This window comes from Uloborus diversus, chromosome 4 (genome assembly GCF_026930045.1).
Source record: "Uloborus diversus isolate 005 chromosome 4, Udiv.v.3.1, whole genome shotgun sequence".
Taxonomy (NCBI): Eukaryota; Metazoa; Arthropoda; class Arachnida; order Araneae; family Uloboridae; genus Uloborus; species Uloborus diversus.
Window position 1 is genome coordinate 192,873,554 of NC_072734.1, and position 23,615 is coordinate 192,897,168.

General features: G+C 33.6%; 1 protein-coding gene across 1 annotated transcript in view; it reads left to right on the top strand.

Moving 5' to 3' along the window:
• Positions 1–18,727, top strand: part of LOC129220192 (nucleolar protein 6-like) — a 75,271-nt gene extending 56,544 nt beyond the window's left edge. The window contains exons 20-23 of the mRNA XM_054854555.1: positions 1,886–2,100; positions 10,290–10,487; positions 15,131–15,232; positions 18,562–18,727. Coding sequence (XP_054710530.1) covers positions 1,886–2,100; positions 10,290–10,487; positions 15,131–15,232; positions 18,562–18,690 — 644 coding nt within the window. The 3' untranslated portion in view covers positions 18,691–18,727. The remainder of the gene's footprint in view (positions 1–1,885; positions 2,101–10,289; positions 10,488–15,130; positions 15,233–18,561) is intronic.
• Positions 18,728–23,615: the final 4,888 nt, after the last annotated feature.

The window sequence follows — 23,615 nt, forward strand, 5'->3', positions numbered from 1 at the left end:
ACAATCACCCCTGAATACACCGCCAGCTCAGTCAATTCCAGCCGAGGACTGCAGTTTCGTGCTTGTTAGCACTCATCAGCCCAGCATAGGAAAGTGACTGTGCTGGAGGTGGAAAACTTCTTAAGGAAGTCAAGAGTGCCAAACAAACTGGTAGCTAATATGGAATTAGCACTGATCAGACGAGTGACCGAAGCAGCGGTTTAGTTCAACTCGAAGATTAAAGGCAAGGCATGGTAATTTCAGTAAATTAGTAAGTTCAGTAAGTGGGCGGTAACTTACTGAAATTACCATACCTTGCCTTCAATCTTCGAGCTGAACCGAACCATTGCTTCAGTCACTCGTCTGGTCAGTGCTAATTCTGTATTAGCTACCAGTTTGTTTGGCACTCTTGGCTTCCTTAAGAGGTTTTCCACCTCCAGCACAGTCACTTTCCTATGCCGGGCTGACGAGTGCTAATAAGCTCGAAACTGCAGTCCTCGGCTAAAAGGACTGAGCTAGCGGTGTATTTCATGTAATTTATTTGTGTTTTTAATATTCTTTTAAACGAAGTACAGTACCCACCACTAATAAAATCACTGGATTATGAAATCAAATCTGGAAGAACAGAATCATTGCAATACCAAAACATTTCGTCGTTTTATGAAATCAAACTTTTGGACACCATACGTAAAAAATTGATAAGTAAGCTCCAAGAAGTGAAGGAATCGGTCTCAGAAGATGAGGAAATCTCGGTGCCAAATTTGCATCTTTAATAGGTCAGAAAAGCACTTGCTGATTTACGATACACTAGAGCAAAGAGGAAAATATGATGTTGAACATTACAAAACACTTTGTTAATTCTCAAACGATATTTAATCTTTGCTCTCCAGTTCTGTTAACCAAACACAATACACCAATATTTAAATGCCCTTGTGCAAATATAAAAACATGTTCCTCATGTTTAGTTAAGATAACAACTGTATTTGAAATAAAACAAAAATGAATGAAGTGATTCGTTTCGTTTTCAGAGTATTGAAACTTCAGTCTTCCATTTTTTAAATGTTAGTGTGCAGGTTATAAAATCAGCCGCTTTATAAAATCAATTATCCTCGGAACGAATGTGATTTTAATAAATGGAGGGCACTTTATTTATATGCTTGAATATTAAACTATTTTTCCACTACAGTGACCGCCAATTATATGAATTAAATTTGTTCCGAATAGTGTTGATTCAATAAAGCAAAAATTAGTCAATATAGTTATGTGGAGCCCTACATAAAATTTAAGAGAAGTCGGTTTTAGTCGAACAGGATGAAATATCGTTAAAGATGTCCTTTCATTTAAAATATTCATTATTTGATTAATGATAAAATAACAGTAGAATGCTACTTATAAAAAATTGAATTAATTTTTACCAATTTATTCATTTTTTTTTGTACTTTATTTTCTTGCATATAATCCGCGTATTATCTGTTAAAAAGGCAAAGTTCATGAGGTGCAGATTATACACTGCTGCGGATTATCTTTTTTTTTTTTCCCTTAACACGAACGCATTGAACCTCAATATTTACAGCAGGTTTCACCGATAGAGACTGTACGCCGACTGAATGTTGTTTATTTTACAAAGCTTGCATGTTCCTCCTCGCTGCCTGTCTGTATGTTGGTTATTTTGCATTGCATGAACGTTCCTCTTACGCGATTCAGGTCATGTAAAATAAACAAGAATACAGTGAATTAGGAAGCCATTTGCACAAGATTAGACCGTTTGCTCCTTTGTCTTGACTCTGTTTTTCAAGTAATTAGCGTACTATAATCATGATTTCAAGAAGAAATCATTATATTTTAGATTATATTTCAGATTAATTTTGATTATGCCTACAAAGTAATTGTTTGCATTCAATTTCAGGTGAAAAAATTCGAGAGATCCATTCTTCCTTCGGTGCTCTTCGCCCCACACTTCCGGCTATGGTTGTGGTGACTCCTGTCGACGAAAAGGGAAACCTTTGGACTAAAAATGGGCCGCAGAAGCAGTCTTTAAAGCGCATTTCCCTTTTGGCTGCCACTAGTTTGGAAATGATAGAAAGCGCTATGTACAGTTTTGACAAAAGTGTTGATTTTAAGGTTTGAAAATGTTTGCTTCTTACATTATTAGTTTCATTTATTTAGAACTAGTGGCACCCGCACGGCTTCGCCCGTAATAGAAAAATTAAAGGTCTTTTGGTTCGCTTGTATATATTTACAAATAATGTATGGTGAATTTTCTCAACAATTGGCTTGTTCCGACATTACAGTTCCACTTTATGATAATTTCGTATCTCACCCATTGGCTTGTGCCCATGTTACGATTCCACGTTATGATAATTTCGTAATTTATGATAGTTTTTTTTTTCTTAAAATTTGAATTAAAAAAAACCACATCGAATTTTCGAAAAATCGCTTCGAGGTGCACATCCGCATGCTACATACTAACTTTGTGCCAAATTTCATGAAAATCGGCCGAACGGTCTAGGCGCTATGCGCGTCACAGACATCCTACAGACATCCAGACATCCTCCGGACAGAGAGACTTTCTGCTTTATTATTAGTAAAGACAATGCAAGGGCGCCCGTATGCAAAATTGTAAGGGGGGGGGTTCAGATATTTTCCTTATATAGAAACCGATTTCAGTACAGAGTTATTAAAATTTGACATTTTTAATAACTTATTCATTAATTGGTACAGAAAAAATGTTTTTACATTTTTGCAATGAAAAAAGTACTAAAAGCAAGGAAGTTCTAATTTGAAAGTGGCAGGGGGAGAGCTTGAGACATCATTTGACCCCCCCCCCCCCCCCATATGGGCGCCCTTGGAACCATGGCATGTTTCAATGTGTAAAGCTACTTAACTGTTAGGTGCTTCCGTCTACGTTGCTGTTAGAAAGATTAATACATTTTGCTTCCACTTTTCAACGTGTGAAGAGTGTAGTTAGAGTCTTGTATTATTGTGATTTTAATTTGACCTTTTACATTTTTAACTAATTTTTATTACTTAAGCAAAGTTGTTATAATCTTAACACAAATTTAAGATATACTTAACATATCACACCCCGGCACAGAAAGGAATACAGTCCAAGAAAAGGACATTGGAGAAAATCAAGGTGTTGTGTAATAGTAGTTTTAGGTGATTCCAATCCCTAATACTATAATACGTGCAAGAAAATTATGATATGATCTTTTTAATGATGTGTTCTAATAGTTTATATTGTTTTAGGCCACCACTCACCAGTTATTTGAGAAAACTTTTTGTGAGTTTTGGGGAAAGAAAGATCCGTAAATTTAGGTTTAAAATCAATTAAATAGTACATTTTTCGCTAATCTTGACTTGTATTTCGCTTTTCACCGGGGTGGGATATTATTAATATATTAATATATAATTGATAAGCAGTAAGAAGTTACTGCCTTAACCTGGAGCTAAGGCAGCTCTGCATATAAGGCACCATCAGCCTGGCTATGACATACAGAAGCGGCAGTTTTGTGCTTGTTATGGACTCTTCAGTTGGGAACAGGCAATAACCAAATTGGAGTCATCTCATGGAAGCTGTGAGTGCAAACAAAAATAAATTGGCATACTACAGGGTTCGTGCTCCTCCTAAAAATCCTGAAAAACTCCTGAAATTTAATTTTTTCCTCTAAGGGCCCTTAAAAATCCTGAATTTTCGTTTTAACCTCCTGATTCCCCCCTCTCCTCCTGAAAATAATTTTTACTTGTAAAAGTGCTTCGTCAATCTCAAAATAAAACTTTAACAATCGCTAATTTTAATTCCATGTTGTTAGGCAGCCATATTGAAGGCTGCTGCAGCTAGAGCCAATCAAAAATCTTGTTTTATACAGAGCACCCAGTGCTTTTCGCGAAGACATGGGGTGTGTTCGAACCAATGGACAGGTTACTCCGTTCGAACATTACCATTACATATACTGATCGTAACTGCCACTAGAGAACCAACCAAGAGCATGTCCTTGGTTTTGTGTTAACAGTTATTAAGCGTATTTTCTTTATTGCTAATTAGTAGTGCTATTGCTATTTTATATTTAGTATTGTTTAATGCTAAATATACTACAAATACATAATATGCGAAGTACTATATATTAAATAAATCATGTTATTACTCCTGAAAATTGTGCTTTTTACTCCTGAAAACTCCTGAAATTCATTTTGTCTGGAAGAGTATGAACCTTAATACCAGCAATTATTCAAATTTTGTTTGAATACCAGTTTGTTGGCAATCAGTGGCAGCAACTTGGGGGGGGGGGGGGGCGACCCTTCCCCTCCCCCGCCCTTTTTTCATCATCATCAAAGATTGCCTCAACATTAAAATTTCAATTTCAAAACATTCAGTGTGAGATTACCGGAACATAAACCTCACCAAACATTGTTTAAAATTTCAGTTTTAAAACTTCAATTTTGAAACTTTTGGGTGAGGAATCCCCGAGATCACATCCTCCTTCCTTTAAATTTAAAGATGACCTAAATTTGCATTACAATGACTCCATTTTGATGAAAAAAAAATTCAGGAAGAGAATCCCCCTTAATAGTGTAAAACTGCGTTTTTAAAACTCCAGTTTAGAAAAAAAAATCCGGAGATCTTTTTCTGAAGTCCCCTTAAAGGAAGTTCAAGACTGAGTTCTTATATAGGCTTTCATCAATTCAGAAAAAAAAAAAAAAAAAAAACAAACTCCAAACCCTTTTGTTCCTTCTTAAGTCAAAAAAAAGTCGGAAGTAGCGTTTTAAAAAATGTTTTAAACTTTGAAAATTTTCTGGAAGAGAACCCCAAACACCTTGTTTTTTATTTTCTAAAGATTGCTTTAATTTGCGTCTTTAAGAGATTAGTTTAGGATTTTTTTCCGGGAATAGCCTTCCTTACACTTCCGTTACCAAAGACAGTCAAAATTTACAGTTTGTTTTTATTATTATTATTTATTAGACTTTATTTTTAAAAAACATTATGGGGACAACCCTGGAAACTCCTCTCCATTCCCCAAACATTGACAAAATTCTACTAAAAGGCGTTTTTAAAACTACAATTCCAAAACATTTACCCGAGAGAACATGAGAAGCCCCCCCCCCCCCTAGGGTGCATCATTTGCCCAACTATTCTAAAATTGTTTTGTCCCTAATTTAAAAATGTTCTCATACCACTAGATAGTATTCCTGTGAATTTTTATGAAAATCAAAATTAATTTAGGTATCCCACCTCAAGCAAGAAGTTTCTTTTTTAAGGTAAATGAACAATTATAACAATAAAAAGTGACTCAAAGTGCAATACTGGTAAATAATTTTTAAATTATTTAATTTACATTGTACCTGTGTTAACTTTAATTGTTACCATTTTTTCAGTAACTTTCCATAACATATTTTGTAACTGTAACAGTTCAGGTTCACTATTTGTTTTCAACTTTCTACCGTTTTCTTCTCCCATATAACTACTAATGCTAGTTCTTTAAGTTTTCTTCTTATTATTCTATGCATATGTGTTGTAAATTACTTAAATAAGTTTATATATTCTATTTTATTTCATAAGGTGCATGAATTTTTGAGAGTAACATATTTTGAAAACTTTTAATAAACATGAGTGAATTAGCTGAATTAGTTCCTGTTGAATTAGTGACATTTTCTCCACAAACAAAGCCTTGTTCATCTGTACAAAAGGTAAAAGTCAAAACCAGACAATCTTTAACGGTATTTGGACTTGGAAGTGGAATAACTCAAGAGAACTCAGAATTTAAGGGTTCATGTTTACCCACTAGCTTGCAAGTGCTTCGTTGCTTGATGTATCATTTTGAGAAAGATGCCGATCGGAATCTTACCAAATGGGAGTCTTCAAAACTTGTCTTGTCAAAAATATCTGATTTCAATGCAAAAGCAAACATTCCTGATTACTGAACGTAAATCCTGTGAGAAAATACAAAAACTTCATGAAGACAACACAAAATTAAAAGCAATTCCTCTTCAAAGAAGAAATACAATGAATTCTATTAATAAAGTAAAGAAAATGGAAGAAGAATTATCTAAAACATTTTCATTATGACTTAAAAGTGTAGAATGCCTTATAAAAAATTCAGAAGATTTAGCTCTTCTTCAATCAATGAAAAGTGATCGTCTAGCAACCTTTGGTTCACATGATAAAATATTACAGCAAAAAAATTGAGCGTCGGGAAATGTGTGAAATATCAAAAGCAGCATTTTATGAAAAAATAGTCAAGGAAACAAGCAACATTAATACAAGTTTTAATTCAGCTATTATTGATGAAATTGAAAGAGATGAAAATAGTGATGTAAGTGAGGCAAGTGATGAGACAGATCCGAGAGATTAGATTTAAAATGCTCATACCAGAAATCATCCTCGTACAGTACGAACTGGTACATATGCTTTTATTCCACATGATATTATAAAACGACCTGATGTTATATCATTAGCAACACGTTTAAAAATGACACTAGCACAGCAAGCTTCATACACTAAAGTTTTAATAGCAGAAGCTGATGGTGATTCATCCAAAATTTCAGCATCATATGCAACAACAGACAGAGCAAGACGATCAAGTGTCAGAGATATTGCCAAAGTTTGTAAAGATCAATGAAATGCTTATGATTTGGCAACTTTGCACTGGCATTCTGAGCTCTTACCAACTTTAACAAATCAAAATATTGCAGAAGAAAAGCTTGCAGTTATAGTGGGTAATTCGTATGAAGTTAAGCTTCTTGTTGTACCAGCATATCCACCAGGAACAGACAAAAAAAGAAAAAAGAAAAACGGCGATATCATTGCTAATTTAACAACTAATTTGCTAACTTCATGGAACTGTTCGGACTCAATAGTTAATGTGTCATTTGACACAACTGCTTCTAATACAGGACATATAACTGCAGCATGTGTAGCTATTTAAGAGCGTTTGGGTAAAGCGCTACTGTGATCAGCTTGCGTACCACATTGGAGAAATTATATTGTCACATGTGTTTGACAATTTAAAAATTGAAGCATTGAAGTCACCAGACATATTTACATTACACATTACTGCAGTTTGTGGAAGAAAGATATACCGCTAATATACCTATAAATTCATCCAAATTTGATGACAGTTCATTCAGTGAGTCCGCAAAAAGATTAATTGACGAGTGCTGAAACAATGTTATCAAATTAGCTAAATCAAATGTTGTTTTGCAGAGGTGATTACTTAGAATTTGTTCAACTTTGTCTTTTATTCTCAGTAACCGATCCAAATGAGATAACTGCAGCCAACTTTAAACGCCCAGGAGCTTTACACAAAGCACGATGGATGGAAAAATTAATTTATTCAATCAAAATTTGCTTATTTCAACATCAAATCCAAGAACAATCAACTGCAACAATAACTACACATCAAAAAGTTTTAGAATTTAGAAACTTTGTTAATTTCATCACTTTGGTACATAGTTCATGGTGGATGACATGCACTTCTGTCTTTTATGCACCTTGGAATGACTTGCAATTCTTTCATTTGCTTATAAAATACAGTATTATTAATTCAGAAACTTCTGGAAGTCCAATTAATGCTTTTAAAAATCACCTTTGGTATCTGACAGAAGAAACTACCTCTAGCACTATGGAGTGATAAATTGCCTGAAGCAGACCGACATGATCTTGCTGACAGTATGTTAGTATTAGACGAGCTAATCTTTCTAATCCAAAACACAAATTTGGTATAACACTGTCTGATTTTGTTGGCATTGATTCCTGGTTTTTATTTTTTAGTTTTGAAGTTAGATTCAGAATTCATGGTGGAAGATGTTAAACAGTGGTCAAATTGTATTTCCTGTCAGACTTCAAAGACTAATTTGAAAGGAATCAGTGTAGTAAACGATTGTGCTGAGCGAGGAATAAAGCTGACCAATGACTTTTTAATGTCAGCCAAAACAGAAGATCATTACCAGAATGCATTACAAGCAGTTGAGCATGATCGAAAACAACTCTCAAATCTTCGCAAAAAGAGGAAAAATGATTAAAAACTAACTTTTAAACCGAACTTTAATATTTATCAAAGTAATATTACGAAATATACTGTAAATTTGCTTCAGTAAATCAAATAATTCTCTCAGTAAATTAATAAATATAAAAAATTGCTTAATTTGTTATTATTCTGAGTTTTCGTAACTTTCAATTGTCAGGTGGCACACATAAATATTGTTCAAAGTGGGAAAAATTTCACACAAATTATTAATTTTGTATGTAGAATAAAAATAGCTTAGGGACAAAGCGTTTGTAAACGAAAAAAAAATTGACGGGGCGTATGATGCACCCTACCCCCCCCCCCCTCCACTCCCTCCTTGTCACTCAAGATAGCCTAAAATAGTCTTCAACTTCCTTAAAAAAAATTTGCCCTTGCACTTATAAGCCCCACTCGCCTCCTGTTGGCACTCATAGCTTCAACTAAAGACATCTGGCTCTGGGTCGATTATTGTCTGTTCCAGACTGATGAATCCGTAATAATTACGAAACTGCTATCTCTGGATGCCATAACTAGGTTCTCAGTATATTGCATGTGATACAGTGAAACCTGTGTATAACGATACTGTCTATAACGATAACCTGTCTATAGCAATATTTTTTTTTTTGGCCCCAGCAAAATGTCAGCATGAATGACCAAACGGTCTGTAACGATAACCTGTCTGTTACGATATTTTTTTTAGGTCCCAACAGTATCGTTGTAGACAGGTTTTACTGCATAACTAATTTATTTTTACTGTTCTCATAATTATGTCTTAGCTGAAGTGGAATCTTCGTAAAACTGGGTCATTTTCATCGTTGTGATTTCTATAATGCATCTTTTGCATTTGAGGCAATGAGAAGCAAAGGGATGTAAGTGACAAAATTAAAAATTTGGAGACAACCATTACACATTAGGGTGGTTCAAAAAAACATGTAAAAAAAAATTCTCCTAGATAATGTGACACCCCTCAATATTTTTAGACTTGTGGATAGCAATATACTGGAAGAGTTTTAGCTTCCTATTTCAATTGAAAGAGGGTGCTCAACCCCCTCCCCCAAACTTCATACGTATGGGGAGGGGGATTAGAAAAATCCATTGAAATGAAAAAACGCTACTTTCATACATAACATACATGAGTAATATGTGTAAACATTGCAATAAAATAATTATTTACAAAGAAACAGCTGGTGAAATTAAATGTTTCTAAATTTGTGGCATTTTCTATACTACAGCTAATGTTAAATGGAAGGGTCATTGAGCACCCTCTTAAAATTTGAGTTAGAAGCTTAAACTTTTACAACATTATACAATCAGTAAGTAAAAAAAAATAGGGAGTGGGGGATGTCCTGGACTCCAGCTAAAAAAAGTTTTTTTGAAACAGCCTAGTACAGGGGCGCAGCCAGAAAAATTTTCGGGGGGTGGGTTTCAAAATCGAAAATTATTGCTTTCTTTCCCATTCATTTACAAAGCGTAATTATTCATTCAAAGTAACTGCTTAAAAACAACTAATAATTCGTATTGATGTCACTATGAAACGACGAAAGTGGGAAAAATCACATAATTTTTATTATTAGTTTTACTTTAATTTTATATCCACTTTTTGTGTGTTTTAAATCCTCCTCCTCCTCAAATACATTCATGTCTTTATGAATGTCAGATGCTAGCTAATAACGGTTTCGCCGATGCCGTAGGCTTTCTCTCTCTCTCTAGATGTCCCTGAAAAAGGTTTGTGCAGCGATGGAAGTGCTGAGGGACCATGATAGCATGTAGAGCTTTATTGTTTAGCTATCTTATACCAGTGGGGACGTGGGTTGCTCGTAGTAAAGTACAACTTTTATATTTAAGAATTGAAAAGTAATTTCTGACTGCTTCCCGATCATTGAAAGCAGTAAGATATTTTGTTGAAACCTAATCCGCTCGGAAAAGCTCAAATACTCTGCATTTTTCCCTTTATTTTAAGGGAGGAAATGAATGCTTGTATTCTGAGAGGGGTTTTAACCTCAAAACCCCTCCCTTGGCTGCGCCACTGCCATAGTACATATGGTAGGTGAACCTCACCTCTGTTTTGGGGCAAGAGATGGTACTAGTGGCCCTGGTAGGTGCTGTTGTACAGCATGATTTAGAAAAAAAATTCAATGAAAGTCTTCCTAGGATCTGATCTGTAAGCACGTTTTACTCAAAACATGAAAATGTCCACTTACATTCCTTTGCTTCTCACTGCATCCTTTGCCTTTTTTTTTCCTTTGAAAGAAACCATTTCTTTGTCATTACAAGTTTATTTTTGATTATGCTTTTTTTCCACCCCAGGCTGTGTTCAGGCCATCCATTGACTTCTGTGATGTTGTCATCTATTTGAAAAGATTTGAAATACCTAAATTATGCTATGCCGTTGATATTGAAGACACAGACATTCTGCCTGAACTGCAGCCTCACAAACCAGAGGTAGATGAAGCATATCCCATTGTAAATTATGACCCTGTTGAAATCTATCTGGAGGAGCTTAGAGTAAGTTTTATTTTAGTTTGATTCACAAAACTTTGAAAATACCACGTTTTTGAACTGTGCAATGTTTTTTTTTTTAGTCTAACCTAAATAATTTTGCAAATGGTTATAAAAACTTCAAATAAAACTTTTATATTTGAGTAGATTGTATAAAAGTTTTTTTCTGAAGTTAAAAAATATTTAGCTCTAGCACCTCCTGAAAAATTCAAAACTTTTTTTAAATCTCAAGTATCAATAATAGTAGGAAAAAAAATTCTCTCAAAAATATAGTCTGTAGATAAAAAGTGTGAGCAATATTGCTGATTAAATTATTTTTAAAAAAGTCTGTTAACTTAAACATTGATTGCTTAGATGGATAACTGAGTGATAGAATGGTTTCATTCAACTTAAAGATTTTGTGGGTTAAAAACGTATTTACTTTTTTCCAAAAGAAAAGAGCAAAGGCTGGTAACACTTTTAACAAAAAAGGTTAGATTTAATCTATTATTTCATTGATCATTTAGATATATTTTTCATTTTCTTGGGTTACACTTAAAAATTGATTTTGTTTTCTTTCTTGATGCTTGTTTTTACTTTATTTAGTTAATTAGCCTCCTCCAGCAACAACGTAGTTTGTTCATATATGTTTAATAGTTCATGTGCCAAACTCACAATTCTCATCCAAGTTCAACCAAAAATAAATGGAGATAGTTAAATGTGCGTTTATTTGTTTGCTGGACCACAGTTCTGAAAATGAATTAGAATAGCAAACTCATGAGGAGGTAAAGTAATGATACTCATGAGCTATGCTGATTAAATCTCAGGCTGTCCAAGGCTGATTACACCAGGGCTGATTAACCCATTAATGCCGGTTTCGAAAAAAAACAATAAACTGTGATAATTTTATTAGTATTTATTTATTTTATGTCTAGTAAGTGCATTATATACAAATTTAATTTTTCCCGTTAAATTTTCTATTTTTATTTTTATGGTAGATTTTTCTACCAACCGGCGTTTGTATGGTGTGAGCACATTTTGTTTGCAAATTTTACATTTATTGTTTGATTGCAATAATTGCATTGATTACCACTTATAATTATTTATAATTGTAGAATATTACTTACACTTACATAAAAGAGTTTTCTAATTACAATTTCATTTATTTCAAAAGAAAAAAGAAATGTGTTCATTTTGTAAAATAAAATTTTATGAAATATGAACTTGAAAAAAATCGATACTAAAAATGTAGTAAAATTTCAAATTGAATATATTTTTAACATTCGCCATTCTTTTACAGCACTTTGCAGAAATTGCCCCCCCCCCCCCCCAAAAAAAAAGTGACCTCCACATTTTTTTTTTTTTTTTTTTTTTTTTTTTTGCAACAATTTCTAATACCGTATTCTTCTACGGATCAAAAAGGTCTATCCGACAGATGCACTTGCTATGTGTTTCAATAACTACGATATTGGAATAATAAAATTATATTTCTCAAAAGCATCTCATTTACTGCTTGATTCACATCATGTCCTGAATACTTTATTGCTTGTAATTGCTACTGCAGTACTGCCGTTCCATTTTACAGCATCATCTTTATTGCAGCATTACCACATGCTGTTCTTGGTTGATTGTGTGTGTATTTCTTCATTTCATTTCTTGAACCCAATGGAACATACATTTGTATACTCTTTCAATGTATAAGTTGAAAGAATATCATTTAGTACAGGAATAAAAGTAAAAAATTGCCCATAATGGCATGCGTTTCCTCTGGTACTTAGGTTCTTATTATTTTTCCATACTATACCAATATACTATACAAGTACTATACCAATACTAATATTTTATGCTATACCAATTCGTCTAGGTGATGCAATATGGTACCGAAAAAAATAAAAGTCCGTATTACGAGAATAACACCCACAGCTTATATTCAAATCTAATCAAATTTCCTCTTATCAGCTTTTTGCGTCCATGACGTCCATAATAAATTAACAACACTACTAAAATACTTAAAATATCTTTTAAAAATATCACTTATTTGTACAAATTTTAGATTAAACACTTCATTTGCCCGAAGCAAGACAGTGACTACATATTCGCCGGTTGGTACAATTTTCTACCATTGAAAGTAAAAGAGAATTCATAACACGAAACAAAGATAAAAACAACGTTTTAAAAGTATATCTGAATAAAATACACTGTTACAATTATGGTACAATTTTTAAACCTTTTTGAAATTACTAAAATACATGCAAAACTTGCATTTTACTTTTTGACGGAAGACGAATGCTTTTGGAGTTATGATTTATTCAAGTTTTAAGCCTACTGTTACGACCATTTTTAACAAAGATACAGTAAACATATTTTTTTTCCTTTTTGTGATTATTTACTATGTAAAATGTACAGCTATTGGGGAGATAGCATCATGTGAGGACGAATTATAATTTTTTTCCCGGTTGGTATATTTTTGTACCAACCGGCATGAATGGGTTAAACTCAGGGCTGATTAAACTCAGGGCTGTCCAATTGGCGGCCCGCCAACACATATTGTGCGGCCCACATCGATGTTGACATACATTGATGTTGACATTCCTGAGTTTGTAAAGAAGGCGGATCGGCCTCAGTTTTCCCATCAAAATGTAAGCTAATTGTTTTATAATCCTTCTGTTTCATTGTTTTATAATTAACTAGTGGTACCCGCACGGCTTTGCCCGTAATAGAAAAATTAAAAGGTTTTTCGGTTCGCCTGTATATTTACAAATAATGTATGGTGAATTTTCTCGCCAATTGGCTTGTACCCATGTTACGGTTCCACGTTATGATAATTTCGTAATTGACTCGTCCATCTTATGAAAATTTTGTTCTTAACATTCGAATAGAAAAAGAACCACATTGAATTTTCGAAAAATCGCTTCTTCTACTGTAGTAAAGATTACTATTAATTGTTATTGTATAAGAGGTAAGAGGTTATTGTTCAACTTTTCAAACTGCGGCGCCAGGTGATCAGTGACCAGAATTCTGGCCTGTGGGCTCTTTGCAGTTGGACAGCCCTGTTACAACTCATGAGGCATCCCTTAAAAGAAGGAATGACTTTAGAGGGGTTTTTTATTGCACTTGGAAGGGGGTTCAGATCCTTGGGGGAGGGAGCATTCCTGTATTATCTTATAACAATGAAATATCAAGGTAATCGAAGCACAAACATTGAAAGAGGTTGCAGACATATGTTTCAGGGTTTTAAGAAACCCCTCCTTTTTACCCCCGACACACAAAGGAAGGGGGTTATAAGTTTGAGGTGTCTGTGTATTTGTGTGTCTGTCAGTGGCACTCTAGCGCCTAAACGGATGGACCGATTTTGAAAAAAAAAAATTTGTACGAAACGAGAGTTGATTGAGAGTGTTCTTAGCTAGTTTGCATCTTTGGATGACATTCATTAACAAAGATATTAATTAAAAACCTCTAAAAGGTTTTTCGCAATTTTTGCAAGGAAAACATAGTTAAAAAATTTTAAACTTAATACCAAAATAAAGAGAAATTTTTTCCCGCGTCTCATAGAATGTGTTTGGAACTTCCATGTTTCATAGAATTCGAATTATAACGTTTTTTAAAGAAGATTTTAATAACAGATAAGCCTTTATTCATGCGATTGATCACCGAATTCATTGTTGGCCGACAAGGAAATGAAACGCCATGATTTAAAATTTTTATCTGTTGCCAGTTTCTATTGAATAGCAAATAAAATACTTGACATTGATTTTTAATAATATAAGGCTTTTAAAATTATTTCCAATTTTCCCTCTTGATTCTACAGTTGAGGCTCAGTTGGGGATTTATAAAATATTTAATTTTATTGTTGCTTGTTTTCACCACAAAAAATTGTGAGCTTTTCAAAATAAAAATCGGCCTAAAGAAGACAATTTCTAGCAATATTTGTGCTTCAATTACAATGTTGTTTAATGGTTATTTCTTTACACAAAGGTACCTTATTCCTTAGCACTTTGTTTTCCCCAGTAACATCAGGGCTACCCCTGGGCTATTTTAACCCATGGTATTCCTACGTTTTAGCTTTTTTACCCCAAAGTGCAGAAGACTTGGATTTGTAAAAATTTTACTGCAATTTCCAAACTATAATATTTCTGATGTGTCAGGTTTATTATGTACTAGTGGTACCCGCACGGCTTTGCCCGTAGTAGAAAAATTAAAAGGTCTTCTGGTTCGCTTGTATGTTTACAAATAATGTATAGTGAATTTCTCGCCAATTGGCTTGTGCCCATGTTACGATTCCATGTTATGATAATTTTGGTAATTTACTCGTCCATCTTATAATTTTGCTCTGGGAAATGTTCTTAAAGTTGGAATAGAAAAAGAACAAAATCAAATTTTCGAGAAATCGCTTCGAGGTGCACACCCTCATGCTACAAACTAATTCTGTGCCAAATTTCATGAAAATCGGCTGAACGATCTAGGCAATCTCTGTGTCATAGAGGTCCTGACAGACAGACATCCGGATAAGAGAGAGAGATCCTGACAGACAGAGAGAGATCCGGACAGAGAGACTTTCAGCTTTATAATTCGTAAAAACAAACCCTTGGTTTGGTTTTTCGTCTGTGCTTTCATGTCTCGCATTCTCATAAAATTCAGCAAATATATATATAAGTTTATGTTTATTTCAGGCAAATTTTGGTGAATTGGCATACTTTCTCTATGATACATATGGTGGTGATTTCATTGCAGTTGTTTGGAAAAAATCAGCATTTGTACCAAAGGAATTCAAAGTAAATTTCTTCTTTTCTGTCATTCTTTTTAAAAATATTTTTTTAAACAGTTTTTTACAGTATGTACTTTATGTAAAAATGTATAAAAATGCATAAGAGTTTAATGAGCATGAAAGATATAGCAGAGACTAAACTGGAAACACCTCGCAGAAAAATGTTGCTTGAACTCCCTAAAAAATTATTTTTTGGAAAATTGATTTGACCCAAGTTCTATGATTTGAAAAAACGTTACATGAAACACAAATGTATGCAGAACCAATAATTATGATGAAATGTGAACATGATCAATTAAAAAAAAAAGCCGTATATGCAGTAGCGTATCTAGAATGTGTAAGACCCGGAACGGTAATTTGTAGTTTCACCAGGCCCGGCTCTTGGGGTAGGCAACCTAGGGGGGCAGATTTTAGGGGCGGCAAGCTTTGAAATTATTATTTTTTTAAGTATGAATATTTGTTTCAGTATCCTAAGCTTCACTGCTTTAATGCTAAAAAAAAAATTTAAAATAATAATAATAATAATTTAGAGTGTACCAGTGCTTGAATATGCAGAACATAGTTCAGAATTAAACTATAAATTCAATTTACTTTTAGAGGCGGCAAATTGCATGATTTAAAAATCATTTGAAAATATTAATATTTGTTTCAGCGACATAAGATGTGCTACTTAAATGTTAATGAAAATATAATTTGAAGTGTATCAGTGCTGTGCTTGGATATGCAAAACCCAGTTTGGAATGTAACCAGAATCTCTCTGTAGTTGCAAACACTTTACTATTATTTTTATTATATTAAAATATTATTATTTTACATTAGTATTGTTATTCGATGGGAGGGGGCGGCACTTGCCAATATCGTCTAGGGCGCAGAACTGATAGAGCCGGTCCTTAGTTTTACCCTCTACCCCCCTCCCCCCTTACAAATGCAAAAAAAGGTTTTAATTTCCTATGAAAGCATGAAATTCATACAATGACTCGTCGAGAGCTAATCAACATTACCGTATTTTCCTGTCTATAATCTGCGGATTATCTGTTTAAAAAGTAAAATTAGTGAGGTGTGGATTATACGCTGCAGTGGATAATCTGTGCATTTTTTTTTTCCTCAACACCAACGCATTGAACCTAAATATTTCCAGCAGGATTCGCCATTAGAGAAATAAACCCTGCCTGTATGTTAGTTATTTTACATAGCTTAAATGTTTCTTCTTACGCTATTCAGGCTACGTAAAATAAACGACATAGAGTAAAAAACGAAGTCTTCTGCATAAAATTAGACCGTTTCCTCCTTGTTTGACTCTTTGTCTTCAAGTAATTTGTGTACTATAATGACAATTTCAAGAAGAAATCTTTATTTTTTTAGATTATTTTGTTTTTTAATGTTGAATATACCTCAAAAATTATTACCTCTTCACGCTTTTAGTTTAGTCGCTAAAATTGTATGTCTAATAGAGATGAGACGGGCTCAGCCCGAGCCCGGACCTGAAGCGGGCTCGGACTCTAGAACCGAAAATAGGTTTCGGGCTCGAGCACAGATAGTCAATCGCCAATCTCCATACAAATTCAAAGCTAATAAACATTTTCCTACTGTGAGAAAATGAAAGGAACATGTAAATCAGTTCAATCAATGTCAAATTTGCCCCCCCCCCAAAAAAAAAAAAAAAATTAATTAATTAACGCTTATTTATAGTGTTTTTTGCGATGACTATTGCAATATATGTCATACAGTAATGCATTTGAAGTGGAGCATTTTATGAAAATTTAGAAACTTCTGTTAATGAAGAACTTTTGACGTAACATTTTTCATTAACAGAGAGATCATGTCGGACTGTAGAAGGCTCAGTTTTTGATACAAGAAAGTTTCCTTCGGGCTCGGACTGGCTCGGTTACAAATTTTCGGGCTTGGGCGGGCCCGGGCTCTAGAAAATGAGCCTGAACTCATCTCTAATGTCTAACTTCATTTTTTTTGCATCGTATTATCCGTAGATCATACAAAGTTTTTTTTTTCCTTCAGGACCGCGGATTATACGCTGCCGTGGATAATATACAGGAAAATAAGGTACAGTGAAACCTGTGTAAGTTGACCACTTGCGGTGCAGTACTTTGGTGGTCAACTTAGACAGGTGGTCAACTTATAAAGGGGTAATGATTTTTTTTTTTTTTTTTTTTTTTGAATTCTTGCACCATGACACCTTTTGTAATTCTTGCAATTGACACCTACTCTTTCCGTTCAACTCACTTTCATTGTTTAGCATTACTTTGAAACAATAATTTAAGATGTTATTCAAATATTTTTAGAGATTATTTTCCCAGAATGACGTATAATGTGTCGTGCAAATTTAAAATTTCAGTAAATTGATCAAAAAAAAAGCCTTATTGTTTATGAAAAGTTACTAATTTTATATTAATAGTTCCTAAAATTTTATAGCTAATCAAAAATTACAAATTTTTCGCTTAACAACAGAAGAAAAACAAGTTTGGGGAATAAAAGGGTTCTTAGTAGTTTTCCCATGTGGTTAAACTCAAAAGTAGGTTTAGTTATGCTGCTGTTTCATTTAGTTGGTAAAATGCTGGTCTGGCATCAGAAATATTCTTGGAAAGCTTAAAATAATAATAATAATAATAAAAATAATAATAATTTGCTGAATAAAATTTTAAAAAATAAACCAAGTGGTCAACTTACAACGGGTTTTTTACAATACTCCAATCCAAACTTGGTGTTCATTAGTGGTCAAGATAGAGAGGTGGTCAAGTTACAGAGGTTTTCCTTCATTATATAAGATAGGACTAATTCCGTTCCTGACAAAAGCGGTCAACATAGACAGGTGGTCAACTTACAAAGGTGGTGAACTTTACAGGTTTTACTGTACTAATTTCAAGCACAGTGTTTTTCACAAAATAATTCTGAAAATAGAAACTTTTATTTTTCTCCTGCTCGAACTGCGTTCGGGTGCCATAGGCAACGAGCTGCATCCAGTGATGTTCCCATCAATTTTTCTGAGGGTATACCCCCAGTAATCCATTACGCACACTATGTGGATGTGATCATATACATAGTATGTCATAATATGAAAATTTATGAAGCATGAGGCTATACGCTACTTGTCTAAAAAACATTTGAGCGTATACCCTATGGGAACAACACTGGTTGAGCTACCAGTTGGTTGGTACATTCAGCTTCAATGAGATGACATTTGCTTCCAGTTTGGTTATTGCCTATGAATGACTGACGAGTCCATAATGGGGATGAAACTGCAGTCTCTGGATGGCATAACCGGACTGTTATCGTATTGCACGTAGTAAAATGTTTTGTTCATTGCATTTTTATATGTTTCAGGTGTCCCACGCCACCTATCGAACGGTTCAGGCAAATGATGGTTTGATTGTTCCAGATGTAGAGGCAATCTTGGAGGACTTTAAATATTTAGGTGCTGGACTTGTAAAAAATGTACTGAAAAAATCCTGATATTTGGAATTTTATAAATAAATCTGCTTTTATTGTATCTTATGTTGTTTTTATTAGTATTTCTGTGAAATATTATGTGACCATAAGTTCTTTTTGAATTTTTGTTGGAAATAAATGAGCTGCTCTACATAGTATAAAATGAAGTCTCCAAAAAGTATCTGTGTGTTTGAACTCGCAAAACTCGAACTTCCGGTCTATTTTGCTGAAACTTTCAGTTCCTTCCCGTAAGTCGAGAAAAGGTTTGCAGATCGGTTCAAAAAGAATTTGCTGAATAGTTCCTTTTTTGTTCAAATTTTCACATAAATTCCTGAATATGGGGGTTACAAATTACTTGCAAATATTAATATTACATATCGTTGGAAAGGGTAAAATTTTTCGCATTCTGCGCAATTTGTTTGAATGCTCTAACTTCATTACGGTGGGAGTAATTTGCGGTTTCAGCTTGAATTTTTTTAGCCTTAATTGAAATTTAGGCACTACTTTCTTCATTAAATAAATCAGTAAAAAAAGTGAAGGTATTATCCCATGGTCTTCTTTTTGACACCATTGGAAAAAGCAACATTTTTTCCTCCCGATCTATCTCGACTTTTGGCCGAAAAATTAAGCTTCAAGCCTTTTTAAATCAAGTTTGAAAAATCTTATCTCCAAGTTGTTAACCATTTTATTTTCCCGTTTCCAAGGTTACGCTTTTTGAATCCATTAATTCTTTTGATCTTTCTCTTTTCAATTCTTTAAACTTATTTTATTTTGCGTTTCCATAGTTGCACTTTTTTTAATCCATCTTTTTCCCTTTAATTTCTTAAAAGTATTTTAATATCTGTCGTCATTGTTTGGAAGGGAAATTTTGCATGTTTTTTTTTTCCTTTTATTTAAGCCTGGTGGTTAAAATATGTCACTTGAAACAATTCTTTTCAAGTTAGACCGGACAATGCAGCTAGTATTACTTATAAAAGCTGAGCTGTGGCTAAATTTTTCTTTTTTCTTTGAGAGTGGAAGTCAAATGTTTCTTTGTCAAACAATTCAGGTCGGAGGGCAATGTAGTCATTCTCCCACTTTTCAAAATGGAATAAAATAGCTCTTATCGCCAACAACTGATTTGTGTTTAGTTTTGAATTATATACTACGTTAAGGCCTCTAAAAGTCTCAGAGGGCATGTAGTTAAAAATCAATAGCTTCAACATTCAACAAAAAAAAAGAAGAAAAATTGTCTATAATACTACTACTTTTAACTGAAATTAATTCCTGAATCTGAGCTCAGACACTCTTTTAATGCTCCTTTATTTTATAACCTGGTATGATTTAAAAATATACAGTCAATTCTTGATAACTCGAATCTAAAGGGATCAACAAAAAACTTTGACTTATCCAAAGTTCAACTTTTCGCTAGTTTCGGTTTTCGACATTTTAATGTTAAAAACCATCTAATATTTTAATTAATGTGTACCTATCAGACAAAATTACAGAACTTAAAATTTTTAAAGCACAATGCACAGTTTTTCCGTGAAGAGTTTTGAAGATGAAGTTGTGTCTGGTCTTTAACTTCTCGAGCCATCCAGCACTGATGTGGAAATTTTCTATGTTCAGTAAAGTAATAGAGCAAAATTCGTTGCTTTCTCATGCAGCAAAGACCCACTTGTAGGAATGGCATGACCTTGATTTCGATACGTCTGGAACCACTTGAATAGAGCCAATTCCACTTCAGGAAAGGTGCACATTCGGATTCATGGATTCGTACCGCTTTTGAAATTTCTCTTTTAATATTGTTGACAGAGTATTTGGAGCCATATTTCAATGCATTTTCTTTCTTTTTGGTTGTTGGATTCCTTCCAATGTTATAAATAAAATTTACTTTACTTTCTAAATCCAAGGATTTTAGGACATCTAAAGAAAACTCTATCTCTTTCTCGGGAACTTGTCACCAAATGATCGAACTAAAGAATGAAAGGGAACACATCTTAACTTAGGTCAGCCTTTGAATAGAGGTACAATAAGTTGACTTGGCAACTTGACAGCTTAAGAGCATATTCGTAGTCCAGCAACATGTCTAAGTGGAAACAGTATGGTACAACAAAAGAAAGCAAGCTATAGTAATTTCTGCACATGTAACTCCTTTATCGCACATTGGCTCAACAGGTGTTCTCCTTGCTTTAGAGGTCTATTGTGCAGGAATTGTAAATGAAGGTGAATAGTCCCTTGAATTATATATTTTTTCTTTTTTTCGTCTTTCAAAATAAATTTCAAGTCATCTTTGAAAAAATTTCGAGTTAAAGGAAGTTAACTTCGAGGTACTGAGCATAATTAGCATGGAATTAAGAGTTTTTTTTTTAAGCTGGACACTTTTGATAGTTGATGTCTTCAATTTTCCTAAAAATTTCAGGATGATCTATTGGTACTATGGATAAGAAAAAGTGAAGTTTATTTTTTTTTTAAACTGATTTGTTTGTCCTCGAGTAGGTGTTCAAAGTGTTATGGAGGCGTAGAGATGTCTTTGAAACTAACCTGTTGCAAATTTTTAGCATCCGAATCCTGAGGATCTAGGATTTCCGCAGCTTTGTGAGACGAATTACCATGTTGCAGAGAATTTTATCACACTGAAAAGCATGAAATTTTGGGAGCTTAAAGTATATTTGGCTGTTGATTCGTTCTAGTATTAATGTGAGTTTGAGCTCATAAGATTTTGAGCAGCACTCATATAAACTAGTAAAAAACCGCTGTTTTATACTGAAATCATCATTTTTGAGACCATTTAATTAAGTAAGATGATGAGATCTCATGGTTTTCCGACATGAGTCTAAAACTACACCACGTGGAGCATAGTTACAGCTCTCGCTCAAACAGGGACGTAACTAGAGGGGGGCAGACGGGGCTTGTGCCCCGGGCGCCAGATTTTAGGGGCGCTAAACTGACAAAGCTAATGCTCAGATTAATTTTTGCAAAAAAAAAAAAAAAATGAGAGAAGTCCAAAAAAAAAAACTCTCCGTGCGGGCGCAGGCAAAAAGCTTGCATGGTTTAATGTGGTTAAAGAATGGTATTAATAGACCGAAATAGAGCGAGGAGGGCGCAGTAAACAGCATGAAAGTATTTTCTTAGAGTGACTAGTACTTGTTATATCTTATTTAAAGAACCTGCCTCTCGGAGGAGGAATATAAGAACAAAGCTATGCGAAGTACAAAACAGCGGAAATGCTCAAATGTCATTTTTCTACAATTAAACGTCATAAAGTTGCCAATATGATGTCTTCCTCTCATTTACAATGACGAGAGCTTGTCTACCCCACTGGTCGTAAGAGAAAATCGTTACACTGTTCCATTGACCTAGTTTAGTTTACAATTTTTCTCATTCTTGGTGAAAAATCTCGCACTATAATAATGGAGATTCAATTTAAAGTGCGAGAGGCTTCCCATTTTTCTTTAGAAAATACTAAGGTTTTTAGAGATAAATTCAGCTGTAATGAGAAAGTTTAGATTTAGTTTCGACACATTTTTGCCACCCACACAATATTTTAAATATGCTTAAATCATCTACTTCAATTAATGTGTTAGAAATCAACAATTTTTTACACCTCTCAAATTTTGCTTTGGTACTTTTGATGCATATTCATATTTACAGTAGAAACTCATTTATCTGGCTCCCGTTTATCCAGGTCTCCGGCTTCTCCGGATCAAATTCGTACAGTTAAAAAATATATTCACTATAAACTGATAATTCTAAATTAATGATAGTAAGAACGAAACTATAAATGTGCCAAATATTCACTTATTTTGATTAAATACACAACTGCTATAACATGTATATAGGTCGTGCAATAAATTATAGTCATCTAATGAACTACGTGACGTATTTGGAGCGTCAGTCTGAGTCTGACCTGACACCACTGCAGCTGAACTATTAATGACTAAGTATTTGCGAGTAACAATCCTATGTAATTTTTCTGCAAACGATCGTTTTTCGCTGCTAATAAAAGATAAGTCTTCTTATTTGCGAATTAATTACTGCTTATTATCCGTACTATCCGGATTTTCGTTTATTCAAAGTCTTTGATCCAAGTTAGTCTAAATAAATAAGGTTGTGTACTGTAAATGGAAATAAGCTGAAAAGAAACTCACTGAAAACATGTAATGTTAATATGTTTTAAGATTTGTGTTTTTTAAAAAAGGTTAATAGAAAGAGTTTTGATATCAAGCACATTTGGTATCTGTTTTTCTAAAAAATGTTTTTCATATGTATGCTAAATACCAGAGGTGAGGAATGTGCGTTCTTTCTTAAAAAAAATAGCTCTTTTAATGATTAATATTTAACTATACAGATTATACGGCAATTTAAAATGTGTTGCATGAAAAATTTTCAAGGTAATGTTCAAATAAGAAAATCTGTTCGATTCGAGCTATTGCATGTTGTCGGATTAAAGTTTATATACTAAGTAGAAGTAATATTCAATTGATTTCACGTGAGAAACAAAAACACGTAGCCCACTAAATTTTTCATCGGAGTTAAAATTATTTCACACGTTATTGCGACATATTGTTGAATACTGTTATTTTTCTTACAAATGTTTTCATAGTAGTATAATATGAATAATTAAAAATAAATAGTTGAACACATTTCTGTTTTATTGTTTTCATTTGAAGTGATAATTTTAAATTCGCATCGCGATACATTTAAAAAAAGTAACGTCAAAGAAATTGTGAAAAGATGCCTGTGGCGGGCCTGCGTCCAGGAGACCTCAGAGCACCTACAGCCTTAAAATTTTGTACAAAATTACTTCGATCCCCAAGGATTTGAATCTGGGGATATTTACTTTAATTTCTGATTAGTTTTTTTTGTAATTAATTTTTTAGGCTAAAATTTCACATAAATTGTTTTTAAAGGGATGAAAGATTTCTCACATCCCTTCAAAAAATTAGCTCTTCACTTAAACTCTATTT